Below are 13,762 nucleotides of genomic sequence, written 5' to 3' on the forward strand. Positions count from 1 at the left end.
CAGATGGGGTTTCCCTAAGCCCTACCTGAAGATGCCAAAGATTGAACCTGGGACCTTCTGGATGCAGAAGAGATACCCAACTGTGAGCCACAGCCCTTCCCCCAAGATGAAAGGCGTCACAAATAAGAAGGTTAGGGAGAAAGGAGTGGAGTGCACAAGGTGCTGAGAAAGGAAGGAGCAGATCTCTCCTGCCGCCAAAAGCAACATGAGTCTAATCTTCTCTTTTTTTAAAAAAATATATTTTATTAGGATTTTTAAACATAAATGCAAAGATAAAGAACAGTATAACATATATCATAACATACTTTCTTAACATCTTTGGACTCCCTCACACCTCCCGCTCCCATTCACATCGTTGTCAATTCTTGCCCGCAATTTATCATCTTGTTTACACTCTTGTGTCAAATTCATTTAAATATAGTCTATTAATTCTCCAATAGGTTTATAATTTTTCCTCAAACTTACTTATCTTTTTTTTAAAAAATGATTTTTATTAATTTTACAACACAAACAAAAAACAAACAAACATAACACGACTTCCCCATACCTCCCCTTCACTGCATCCTTGTTTTAAAATTTTTTAGCAATCCTTCATCCATTTTTATATTTAATTCTCTTTAAAATTTTCTTAAGCTTAAATTTTTACAGCTGTAATTCTTTATATCAAATCCCTTGACATCTTAACATTCCGAAATTTTACAACAATTTTTAAGATAAATTTTAATTTTTTCCCAGTCCTCTTCCACTGTCTCTCTCCTCTGGTCACGAATTCTGCCGGTCATCTCTGCCAGTCCCATAAATTCAGTCACCTTGGTCTGCCATTCTTCCAGAGTAGGTAGTTCTTTAGTCTTCCAATACTTTGCCAAGAGAATTCTTGCTGCTGTTGTTGCGTACATAAAAAATGTTCTATCTTTCTTTGGAATCATTTGGCCTACCATGCCCAAGAGAAAAGCCTCCGGTTTCTTTACAAATGTCCACTTAAGGATTTTCTTAATTTCATTATAGATCATTTCCCAGTAGGCCTTAATCTTCGGGCAGGTCCACCAAAGATGATAAAAAGTTCCTTCGCATTCATTACACTTCCAACAGTTGTTATTGGGCAAATGATATATCTTTGCAAGCTTGACTGGGGTCATGTACCATCTATAGATCATTTTCATTATATTCTCTTTTAAGGCACTACATGCCGTGAATTTAATACCTGTGGTCCATAACTGCTCCCAGTCAGCAAACATAATATCATGACCAATGTCTTGTGCCCCTCAAACTTACTTATCATCTTAATTCCATCTAGTTTAGTGGTGCACAATTATTTATGATCTAGCATCCTTTCTTAACATTCAACCAAATTACAGTGTTTTTTTTAGATAAATCTTGAATTTCTTCCAATCTTCTTCGACCCTCTCCTCTCCCAGGTCTCGGATTCTGCCAGTCATCTCGGCTAGTTCCATATAGTCCATCAGTTGCATCTGCCACTCTTCCAGTGTGGGCATGAGTCTAATCTTCTCATCCTTGATGCACTTTCTAGGTGCTGATGGATTTAATGGGAGTGGCCACCCAAGAGGAGAGTGTCTGCAAAAGCTGGAACTTGCACACGCACCCTGCACAAATCTACTTTGACCACCAGAAGAGAAAAGCACAGCTGGCAAAACACACCCATATCTAGGTTCCATTGCCTGTGCTGGTTGGGTCTGCAGTTGTGCCTAGCCCTGAGCAGGTGCCAAATGCTAAGTTCTTTGAGGACACACCAGACACTCCACAGGTCGTGGACCTTGGGGAGAAGACATGGTCTCCTGGAACCAACATTTAGTATATCCTTGAGGGGCCCACTGGTAGGAGGCCTGTTGAAGAAGCCCTTGAGTTGTTAGGAGGCCATGGAACCAATCCTCTGTGCTTGAGAACCCTGGCACCCGAAGGTCCAGGTCCAGGTTGAAAAGAGATGACATAGCCTGCATCCATGGACACAGAGTTGTCACGTGGCTTCTAATTAAAAGGATCTGCACAATCCCTGGTACTTATTTAGTACCAGCAGATGCAGTTAGTATGTGGTCTAAGAGGCCACACTATAGGAGGTCTCCCTCTTGAGCTCTGCAGCTGTTGGAAACAATACTGGTCTCTGCTGTCGGGTTCTAGGTTCCCCTGCATTGCTGTTTTTCCCCTTGCCTGAGCAGTCTGTGCTATTGACCTTGGACTAGCCCTTTTCAACTATGAGTCCTCAGATGCTGTTGGATGCCAGTTGGATGCCAGTGGCCAGGGATGATGGGAATTGAAGTTCAAAAACATCTGGGAACCCAAGGTTAAGAAAAGTTGCCTTAGACTGTAGCCTGACCTAGCCTCTGGATGTTTTGGATTTAGACTGGTTCCCTGCGCTTGGATTTGGCTTGTTGAGACTATGCTGCAGCTTGAACCCTACTTTCTTGGGTAAATGCTATGCCTTACCTCCTGGGACTGAAACTCTAGCCTCTGAGGGCAACTCCTGGAGCATGGCATCTGTTGGGAGTTCAACGGCACCTTCAGGATGCCAGTTAGCAAAGGCTGCCCGCTACAGAACTCACAGCATGATCAGAAGGCCCAGGAAACTTAACTAGGATTTCAGCAACCTCCTGGCTGACCCTGCAGGGAAGGCCACAGCAGGCTCTATTAAACAGAATGGGAAGGTTCTACAAAGAACATCATGCTTCCCCTCCAGCTCAAGAAGAGACTTTAGCAGCTGCTTTACCTTTAAAGTTGTCAAAAGAGAGAAATCAAAAGCTGAATCAGACATGCGTAGGAGGAGCAGCTGGAAGTGAATCACTGGAAGGTGACAAGAAAGCTGGAGGATGTGGCTGTCATACCAGTTTACTTTACTCTACACAAAAAAATCCCTTTATTGAAAAAGGGAAAGAAAGAAAAGGAAGCACAACTCTAGTAGAAACACACATGCACGATCACACACGCATTCCTGCCGCCTCAATTGCTGCTTTTGCAAAATGCTTCTTTGGAGACTAAGGGGACTCTTTGGGCTTCAAAGAGTCACATCTTTTAGGAATGCTAGAAGATCAAGCACCTCCTCAAACCCTTTGACTGCAAAGGGCATCTACCGCAGCAGCAGACTGTGGCGTTGCCAGTGCCGTTACTATGAAAGATCTTTTATGGCTGCAGAAGTATGACAACGCGACATATATTGTTGCATCCACAACGTTTCGAAAGTAATAAGGTAAATTGATCTCATGGGCTTAGATGGAGGGAGAGGAAGGAAACCCAAGCAACTTCCACCTATAACATTGTCAGTTTCACTCCCAAATGGGTATAGGAACTTTCTCATTACAGACATCAAAGAAAACACCCAAACTGTAGTCCATGAGCTTTATTCAGGTTGTCCACAGCACACACAACTGTATTTTATTGTACTGTATTTTATTGTACTACCATTTCAGTTATATGGAATGCAAAATGTAATACAATCAAATACAATAAAAAGTAAAAAAAAAACACAATTAAAAATCAAACAGCTTCTTTGCAATTGCTGCAACAGGCAGAAACATTATTGTCCCCAAAGACCTTCAGTAATTTCAAGTGCTCCATGTGGGAAAAGGTCTGGTGACCACTGCACTAAAGGACAAGTTCTTTGGAGAAACCTCCTGTTCATGTCCAGGCAACCCAAAGATGATCAATGGGGGAAAAACAGTTCAGAGCAAAAACAAAAAAGTAGCTTGGAGCTCACAGTAATGAGATCAAAACTGGGAACTTTATAAAGGTATGCATCTGCGTTGCAAAGGAGCACAATCCCCTTTGAGTTCAGTTTATTTACTGCACTTTTGTCCTCCATGAAGCTCAAGACAGCATACGTGGTTCTCCCACCTCCTACAAGAACCATATCAGGCAGGTTAGGCTGACAGGAAACGCCTGGCCCAAGATCATTCAGCAACCTTCATGGCTAAGTGGGGACTTTGGGTTGTATTCAACTAACTTCCACTCAAGAGCAGACTCATTAAAATGAACAACCATGATTAACTTAGGCCCAGTAATTTCAATGGGTCTACTCTGAGGAAATGTTAGCTGAATACAAGCCTTCAACTCTGATCTCTCCAGGCCTAGTCCAAAACTTTAACCACTACGCTCTGCTGGTCCTTACACTGTCTACAAGTATGTCAGGAGAGGGCTGCATCTATAGGCTTGGTCATGGCAGCCTCTGATGCGCCACCTGGCCTTAGTCAGCATCAGGCTTCAGAAGGTCAGGTTCTGAGAAGAGGGTGAAAGGGTACGACCACGACATGCACAATATCGGGAACATGATGCTTCTGTTAAAGCAGATGATGTACAGGTAATGCTGATCGGAGGTTCTTCCTCCATTTTATTTATTATATTTCTATGCCACATTTCCTCCATTTTATCCTCACAGTGAGCCTGTAAAAGTAGGTTAGGCTAAGAGGCAGAGACTGACCCAAAGCCATGCAGTGAGCTTCATGGCTGAGCGGGGATTTCAATGCTGGAAACAGGCTGAGGGACAGGTTCCAAGACAGCACTCAAGCATCAGAAGAAGAACCAGGTCCACAGTCAAATACAGGCAAGGGTCAAATTCTTAGGCAGCGTCCAGACTGGAAGAGCAAGCAGGGAGGCCAGGGATTTATAAGGCCTGGTGGACAGGGATTGGCCCTTTCGGTCAGCTGACTGGGTGTCCAGTTAGGCTGTTACCACAACCCAGATGGTGCCCTGAAATCCCAGAGAATAGTCTACTGGGATTGCAGAGCTGGTGGAACAAGAATGCAAGGACCATCAGCTCATCTGCCTAAGAGGACCCCCCTCACCTCACCCGCAAAAAAGAACACTTCAGGCCTTAACAATCCCTGTGACCTATGTCTCACTAGCAACACCAGCATCCTCTGCCTAGATAAGGAAGCAGTGCAGACTTCTGCTTAATGTTTTCCTGAACTCTTTAACTCCTCTCCCTTTGAACAACTGAAGGAGGTGGATCAGCAGCGGGAGAACCTTGGAGCCAGCTATCATCTCAGATAAAGAACTGGAAAATTCAGAAAAGGGCTCCCCACCTGCTGGCAACCGAACAGTTATCAAGAACACTCTGCCACAGTTGGCTTGATTAAGTCCTTCAGCCTTTGCCAAGTGCCCTCCAGATGTTTTGGACTAGAGCTCCCACCAGGTCCAGCCAGTAGGGCCTATCCCCACATTACACAGATGACAGAACTCTGTACTAGTTTTTCATTTTTCTTAAGCCACTCCCCACCCGCATATGCACACCAAACACCCCTTTATGTAGTAATCACACCAGGGAGCTTCATCGCCACCAGCCCTCTGTCCCGCAAACATTATATTAATTTGCTCTGAGATTTCCAACCTGGAAGGGCATTAGAACATTATACATAATTGAACACACTGGCAGAGGTACTGCCCAAATCTCTCACAGCTTGTTGCAGAAAATGTAGTTCTGCTTGCAGAATTCAATGACCTTTGGTTAAACTTGGACCAGAACCAAAATACATATATGAGAAAATGGGTGTGAGATTCATTTCGGTCCTGGAGGTGCTCTTGAATATGATTAGAGGGGACCGGTTGGTTGAAGGAATTCAGGTCGGAGCGAAACAGTACAAACTTAAAGCTTTTGCAGATGACTTGGTTTTGACTTTACAGGAGCCAGAATCTAGTACGAAAAGAGTATTACAATTGATTCAAGAGTTTGGTCGGGTGGCGGGATTTAAATTAAATAAGCAAAAAACTAAGGTTTTGGGGAAAAACTTGACAGTTACAGAGTCAGAAAGGTTTCAGAAAGAGACAGAGTTAAATGTGGTTAAAAAAGTAAAATACCTAGGGGTAAATATAACAGCAAAAAATTTGAGTTTATTTAAGGAAAACTATGAGAAATGTTGGTCAGAAATTAAGAGAGATCTAGAAAGTTGGACAAGATTGAAACTTTCCTTGTTAGGCCGAATTGCTGCTATTAAGATGAATGTATTGCCAAAAATGTTGTTTTTGTTTCAAACTTTGCAAGTTGTGGACAAAACAGAGTGCTTTCGGAAGTGGCAGAGAGACATTTCTAAATTTGTCTGGCAGGGCAAAAAGCCCAGAATCAAGTTTAAGATATTAACTGATGCGAAAGAAAGAGGGGGCTTTGCCCTGCCAGACTTAAAGTTGTACTATGAGGCCGCAGCTTTCTGCTGGCTAAAAGATTGGCTACTTCTCGAGGACACTGATGTACTAGATTTGGAAGGTTTTAACAATGCTTTTGGGTGGCATGCATATTTATGGTATGACAAGGTTAAGATCAATAAGACTTTCAAGAACCATATTGTCAGAAAAGCAGTGTTTAATGTCTGGATAAAATACAAAGACTTATTGGAAAATAAAACTCCAAGGTGGCTTTCACCATTGGAAGCTAAGGCCCGGAAAAGACTCAATATGGAGGCCAAATGGCCGAAGTATTGGGAAATATTAGAAAAAGATGGAGATAATTGGAAATTGCAGAGTCAGGAGAAAATGAAAGACAAAGTGCGAGACTGGTTACATTATGCTCAGATTAAAGAAGTTTTTAAACTTGATAAAAAGTTAGGATTCCAGGTGGAAAAATCGAAGTTAGAAACGGAATTGTTAGAGCCTAAGACTAAAGTACTTTCAAAAATGTATAACTTGCTGCTGAAGTGGAATACACAAGATGAAACGGTTAAATCGGCTATGATAAAGTGGGCACAGGACATTGGATATAACATTATGTTTGAAGACTGGGAGAGGTTGTGGACTACTGGGCTGAAGTTTACTGCATGTAATGCTTTGAAAGAAAATGTTATGAAAATGATATATAGATGGTATTTGACCCCAGTCAAACTTGCAAAAATATACCACTTGTCTGATAACAAATGTTGGAAGTGTAAGGAAAATGAAGGAAGATTCTTTCACCTCTGGTGGACTTGCCCTAGAGTGAAGGCTTTCTGGGAAATGATATATAATGAGTTGAAAAAGGTATTTAAGTATACCTTCCCTAAGAAACCAGAGGCCTTTCTTTTGGGTATTGTCGGCCAGAATGTGTTAAAGAAGGATCGAACATTTTTTATGTATGCAACAACAGCAGCACGGATACTTGTCGCCAGGCATTGGAAAACACAAGATCTACCCACACTGGAAGAGTGGCAGATGCAACTGATAGACTACATGGAACTGGCTGAGATGACCGGCAGAATCCGAGACCTGGGAGAAGAGACGGTGGAAGAAGATTGGAAGAAATTTAAGATTTATTTACAAAAATATTGTAAATTGTATGAATGTTAAGAAGGATGCTAGAGTATAAACAACTTGGCACCATTGAGTTCAAGGAAGTGAATTATGAAGATAAGATAAATTTAAGAAATGATAAAAATTTTGGAATATGTTGGTTATATCTAAACTTTTTAAGATCTGAATAAAATGATAGTCAAAATTAGAGATATAACATTGGAAAATTAGATATGAAGACTAAAAATAAGGGGATAAATTTGCTGAATAAAATTACAACCAGGAACGCAGGAGCGGGAGATGCGAGGGAGTCCAAAGAAGTGAAAAGATCTATGTTAAGAGATGTGATATTGTATTGTTTTATTGGCATTGTGATTTAAACAAAAAATTGTTAATAAAAAATATTAAAAAAAAGAAAGAGAGATTTGGATCAAGGAATAACCAGAAACAATGGAAATGAATTTGGAACAACTTCCATTCCAATATAATTCTAGAAGACCTAAAGGAGAACTATTTTAAAACCCTCTATCAGTAATATTTAGCACCTTGAATTGAATTTAATATATAAATTAGGATCAGAGAAATGTTGGAGATATGGATTAAATAAAGCAGTTTACATGCAAATCTTCTAGGATTGTTCTCAAAGAGAAACATTCTGGAAATCTATTCAGGCTAATATCTCTGATATATTAGGATATTACATACCCATGGAACCTAAAATATTTCTGCTTGGTTATCTAAAAGATGTTATTCTGGAAAATGATCAAGAACTAGCTGCTAAGATTGTTGCAGCTAAAAATGGGGGTGGGGGCAATTTGTCATACTATATCTCAGTGAATTGAGAAAAATTGGTCCACAGAAACTAACTTACTACGAAAGAATACATATAAACCAGCCTAACAGCTTTAAGGAGAAATGGGCATTTTGGGGTAATGTTTTGGAACAAGTTCAGTGAAAATGTTCAACTTTATGCTGCTTTCAACCACCGGTAACACCATTTCCTTCTGCTCTTTATCTTTGGCTTATTTTCATAAACAAACAAACAAACAAACAAACAAACAAACAAACAAACAAACAAACGAAGTAGCTCAATTCTTAGGTAATGGGCAATCCTGGAAGCTGCTTAGCCAGGTGACAGTCACTGCCTCTTCCTGCAGCAAGCAACATACAGACAAATGTTCAGTCAAAACATCTTCCCATGCCCCAAAGATACTGCAGCTGGGAGGCTGTACTCCAAATACAGCTAGCTGGCTGCATCAAATGTGGTCCAGAGGGAGCCATCACAATTCCCTGGCTATAAACCAGAATGATGGTCCGGTTTTAAAACAGCTCTGGACTCAGCCTCCAGGAAAGCCTCTGTAATGGAACTCTAGATGCCAGAGTTTGTCTTTAAGGTTGTGTTCAAAACAAGGGTGTCAATTCAGTGCTCAGTTACAGGCAAGAAACGGCAATCCACACAACCACAAAAGGTGACATATGGGGTTTTCTGTTACTGTTGATCCATGTGATTGTGCTGCAAACGGATGTTAGCAGGTTATCAGGGCACACAATGTCCCAGTGCAGTGAGGTAAAATGTTAACTGGGCTTGGACCTGGGAGGCGGTTGAATCCCAGAAGTGCCACAAGAACACTCTTTCCTAACCTCCATTTCCCATTTCTAAAATGGGAATGACAGTGACAGTTCCACTGTAACGCTGTGAAGGTTGCAAAACTTCCTTGCAAAATAAAAGGGTTATATAAATAAATGGACACTTGCTGGATTACCCCAAAGACCCTTCTAGTTCAGGGTTAGCCAGCACGGTGCCCTCCAGACTACAATCATCCCTGACCACTGGCCACACTGACTGGGGATGATGGGAACTGGAGTCCATCAACATCAAGAAGGCACCATGTCAGCTACTCCTGACTGGTCCAACGCTCTGTTTCTCCAAAGTCACTAGGCAGATGCCCTTCGTGAGAGCAAGAGAATGGAGGAGGAATGGTCGCCCCCCAATTGTGCCTGCTATTCACATCTGTGCTCATTACTTTCCTGTAAGGCATACTCAAGCAGAGATCTGAGTTTGAGGGTGGGTGTGTCTATTACTATAATTATTATTGAATTTATATACTGCTCTATATCCAGAGGTCTCAGGGCAGTTAAATATGGGTATGTATGTATTCAAAGGTGAATGCACAAGTTCCACTGTCCATGGAGGCGCAGATCAATTCTGTGTCCAGGGCAGCTGTCTGCCAGCTCCATCTGGTACACAGGCTGAGACCCTACCTGCCCACAGACTGTCTTTTCAGAGTGGTGCATGCTCTGGTTATCTCCTGCTTAGACTACTGCAATGCGCTCTACGTGGGGCTACCTTTGAAAGTGAACCAGAAGCTACAACTAATCCAGAATGTGGCAGCTAGACTGGTGACTGGGAGCGGCAGCAGAGACCATATAACACCGGTCTTAAAAGACCTACATTGCCTCCCCGTACATTTCCGAGCACAATTCAAAGTGTTGCTGCTGACCTTTAAAGCCTTAAATGGCTTCGGCCCATTATACCTGAAGGAGCGTCTCCACCCCCATCATTCAGCCCAGACACTGAGATCCATCTCCGAGGGCCTTCTGGCGGTTCCTTCACTGCGAGAAGCCAAGTTAGAGGGAACCAGGCAGGGGGCCTTCTCAGTAGTGGTGCCCACCCTGTGAAACGCCCTCCCATCAGATGTCAAGGAAATAAACAACTATTTGACTTTTAGAAGACATCTGAAGGCAGCCCTGTTTAGGGAAGTTTTTAATGTCTGGTGTTTCAATGTATTTTTAATATTTTGTTGAATGCCGCCCGGAGTGGCTGGGGAACCCAACCAGATGGGCGGAGTATAAATAAATTATTATTACTATTATTACTATTATTATTAGGGTTCAACGCCCTCTGAACACCCGGTTGTTTGAATATCCCAACAGCATGGAGCCTCTATACAAATGGTTGTTTAAGAAATGGCCTGTTATTGGGGCGCAGCTAAAAGTGTATTCCTGTGCAGATATGTCCTACACACTAATAATAATTTTATTATTTGTACCCTGCCCATCTGACTGAGTTAAAAAGAAACTCAACCTTAAAAGCTGTTTCTATTTTTCTTAGGGAAAACTCCTTAAAATTACTACACAGATGGCATCACACTTCTCTGCAAATGTTAAAAATGTTTTCCTCTATGTCACCTAATAGTTGGAGGGGTTGCAATAAACTTGGTACATACTATCATTTATTGTGGGAATGTAAGCTGGTGCAAGATTTTTGGAACTTAATTTTGCCAGAAATGATAACTATTATTAAAGAAACTATTGTTTTTTACGGAATATTTTATATTGGCAGCACGAATAGTAATTTCAACCATGCAATTTCAATGGAAAACTTAAATCTTACCCTGGACGCCTGGTACCACTCACTCTGAAATACAGCTATAATGGAGGATATTATGCCTAATTTGAGACCAACAAGGACAGGCACCTCCAGATGATGATGATGATAATAATAATAATAATAATAATAATAATAATAATAATAATAATGTTTGTTTATACATACCCCACCCATCTGGCTGGGTTTCCCCAGCCACCCTGGGTGGCTCCCAACAGAATATTTATAATAATACAGCGGAACCATCACTTTCAAGAAAACCCTCATCACCCCTGGCAAATCTGGAGCTATACTTGCTAATCCAATACTGTTGATAGCCCTAACTTGGGCTTTGTTATTTAAACCCAAGTGCCACTGTATGCATTCTACGTGCCTAGTTTATAGTTTTGTTTTTCAGCTGTTATAATTGTTCTGCCTGTTCTATATACATTGTGAAATCGGGTGTATGGGTGTGACCTGGTGCCCTCCAGAAGTTGATATACTACAACTCCCATCATCTCTCACCACTGAGCTAGCTGGCTGAGACTCATGGGATTTGGAGTCCAACCACATCTGGGATGGTCACAGCTTCCCTATCCCTGTCCTAAAGCAACTTCTGGCACATTTCTGCTGTAAACATGAATCAATCATTGGCTGCATCTTACTTGTGCTGCATTTCTAGTGTTTTTGAGTTTGCATTTTAAATTTTCTTGTACATTGTCTTGAGACCCAATGTGTAAAAATGTGTAAAAATTTCCCCCAAACAATCTTGTTCTGCCTGCCACTGCAAGCGAGACATCCTGCTGACTACAGTTCTCCAAATTACCGACAGAGAGTCGGCAGGTGGGACGCTCTGAGAAAAACTACAGTTCCTGGGGTTCTCTTGGGACTGGGGACAGCAACACCCACCTAAGTTAAGACCTATTTGTGCCTGTACATAAGTAGCCTTAGCGGCCTTCAAAACAAAAATAAAACCCATCAGCTTCAACAGGTGCAGTTCCAAGCCCCGCCCTGCCCTCCGTGCACTCCAAAATAATACTGTGGTGTTATGAAAATAAATGTGCTCCTTCCAGGCCACTGCTCAAAGGCACCAGTCCTCGTCAGCTGTTAGTGATCAGCCCCTGGGGCCTTGAGGCTGATGGCACCGTTCCCTGCCTCCGCATATTAATTATAAACAGCTGCTCACCTTTGTCCTAATTTCCAGTTGCATCCTGAGCGGCCCAGGCTGCCAGCATTCTCCCCACCCCACAAAAGTAGGGGGGGAAAGCCAAGCGAGTTGCACACTCCACTTAGTTCCCACATCTACGCAATTGCAAGCACACACACATATCACCAGGGAAACACCACCCAGCAGACAGCTTATCTTCAGAATAGCACGCTGGCTCATATAAACAGAGCACAAGCGGTTGCAACATTTTCTGCCTTGGCCATGCCAGACTGAATCTCTGAACGGACGCTTCTCTCTCCCTCTCCCTCCTCGGGACCTGTTCCTGGCACCCTCCTTCCCACACGGCCCAAGCGTACGAGGAACACAGTTCCCAAACCCCAACAGCCTCTCTCTTCTTCATCACCCTGCTCCAACCAACTTCCACGGCTGCGAGGTTTTGGCGGGAAGCAGCTGAACAATTGGGGAGGGGAAAGAGAAGACTTTGTCTTTTTGGGAGAAGTTTCCACACACAAGACCCTCAAAAGACACCCCTCCCCTCCCCAACAACAGGCAAGGACCCCTTTTCAAAAGCCTGGCACCCTGAATCAGCCAAGGCGGAGGGGAGAAGCACGTCCCCATTTGGCTCTTGAGGCAAAGAGGACTTTCCTCGAGCCTTTGTGGAAATCTCCTGCCAAAAGCTCCCTCACAGCAAGGTCTAGGCCAAGTCTGTCCAGAGCACCGGATGTCCCTGCCTTCCCCCGGAGAACCCCCTGCCTCCCTGAAGAAGTGCTCAGTCTCCAGCCCTGCTGTCCCAGAGAGCCCCCATCACCTCCTCCTGGTGCCCCCGGTGCCTTTTCACAGCTCGGCCATCCCAGCTCGGCGTGCCTTACGCTCTCCGACTCAAATGGCTTCCTGGCGATTTGCATAGTTGAGCCGTAAACCAGCCACGGCATTCCTGTTATGATTTTGCAATCTACTGGAATAACACGGTCGCTCTCAGTCGAGCCGATGAGTCATGAGCTATAAAACCACAGCCCTCGTCACCGGGAGCTTGCAGTGTTGGCTACAGCCTGTGAGTGATTAATATCCGAGGATGGCAAGCTCAACCCTGCAGCATGCCTGCCTCCTAATTCCTCCCTCCCCTCTCCGATTCCTAGGCTCTCAGAGGGTGCCAAGGTCCTAGTCTCTGTTGCCCTGCCAGGACAGGACACAGGCAGCCACGGTAATTCTTCAAGACAGATACCCAGTAACACACAAATGAAAAAACAAACAAACAAACCCTTGGATGTTGGTTTGTCTGTGTGACTCAGGAACCAACTCTTGCTTTTTTAAACTTCTGGAGCTCTGGCTTTTGATCAAAATCAAACATATGAACATGCTTTGTTCCTGGGACAAAATAACCTTCCACCAAAACACACCACAGATCTGCTCCAGTCACAAAATGGGTCTAATAGGGGTTGTTTATTTGGGTTTTTTGCTTCCCATAATTGCCTCTTTGATGACAGAAACAGCCACTAGGCCATTTGCCCACTTCGCCATGTCCCTGGACAACAACCAGGGCCGGTATTCCTAGAGGGATCCTTGGCCAGCATTATCACAGAATTGCAGAGTTGGAAGGGACTCTGAGGGTCATCCAGTCCAGCCCCCTGCAATGAAGGAACCTCAATTAAAGCATCCATGACAAATGGCCATCCACCTCCTGCTTAAAAACCTCCAAGGAAGGAGAGTCAACCACCTTCTGAGAGAATCTGTTCCACAGTTGTTGCCGCCAGAAAGCTCTTCCTGATGTTGAATTGCAATCTCCTTTCATGTAACTTGAAGCCACTGGTTCAGGTCCCACCCTCCAGAGCAGGAGAAAACTAGCTTGCTCCATCTTCCATGTGACAGCCCTTGAGATATTTGAAGGTGACTTTCATATCTCCTCCCAGTCTTCTCTTTTCCAGGCCAAACATACCCAGCTTCTTCAAGCACGCCTCACAAGTCTTGGTTTCCAGACTCTTGATCATCTTGGTTGCCCTCCTCTGCACATGTTCCAGCTTGTCAGTATCCTT

The 13,762-nt window shown here is 43.3% G+C and overlaps 1 protein-coding gene across 22 annotated transcripts in view; it reads right to left on the reverse strand.

The window, feature by feature from the left end:
• Window positions 1-13,762, reverse strand: part of NCOR2 (nuclear receptor corepressor 2) — a 359,962-nt gene that overhangs the window by 143,801 nt on the left and 202,399 nt on the right. For 3 of the 22 annotated variants that reach the window (XM_081841556.1, XM_081841554.1, XM_081841557.1), the window contains exon 1: window positions 12,541-12,683. The exons of 18 other annotated variants lie outside the window; for them this stretch is intronic. Coding sequence is in view for 1 of the 4 variants with exons in the window: in XM_081841553.1 (XP_081697679.1) it covers window positions 11,751-11,774 (24 nt within the window). In the remaining 3 variants the exon portion in view is untranslated. Of the gene's footprint in view, window positions 1-11,750; window positions 11,790-12,540; window positions 12,684-13,762 lie in introns of those variants that run through there. One more of the 22 variants, XM_081841553.1, reaches the window with a different exon arrangement.

The sequence above is a fragment of the Podarcis erhardii genome (assembly GCF_964252035.2).
Source record: "Podarcis erhardii genome assembly, chromosome: 15".
NCBI lineage: Eukaryota > Metazoa > Chordata > Lepidosauria > Squamata > Lacertidae > Podarcis > Podarcis erhardii.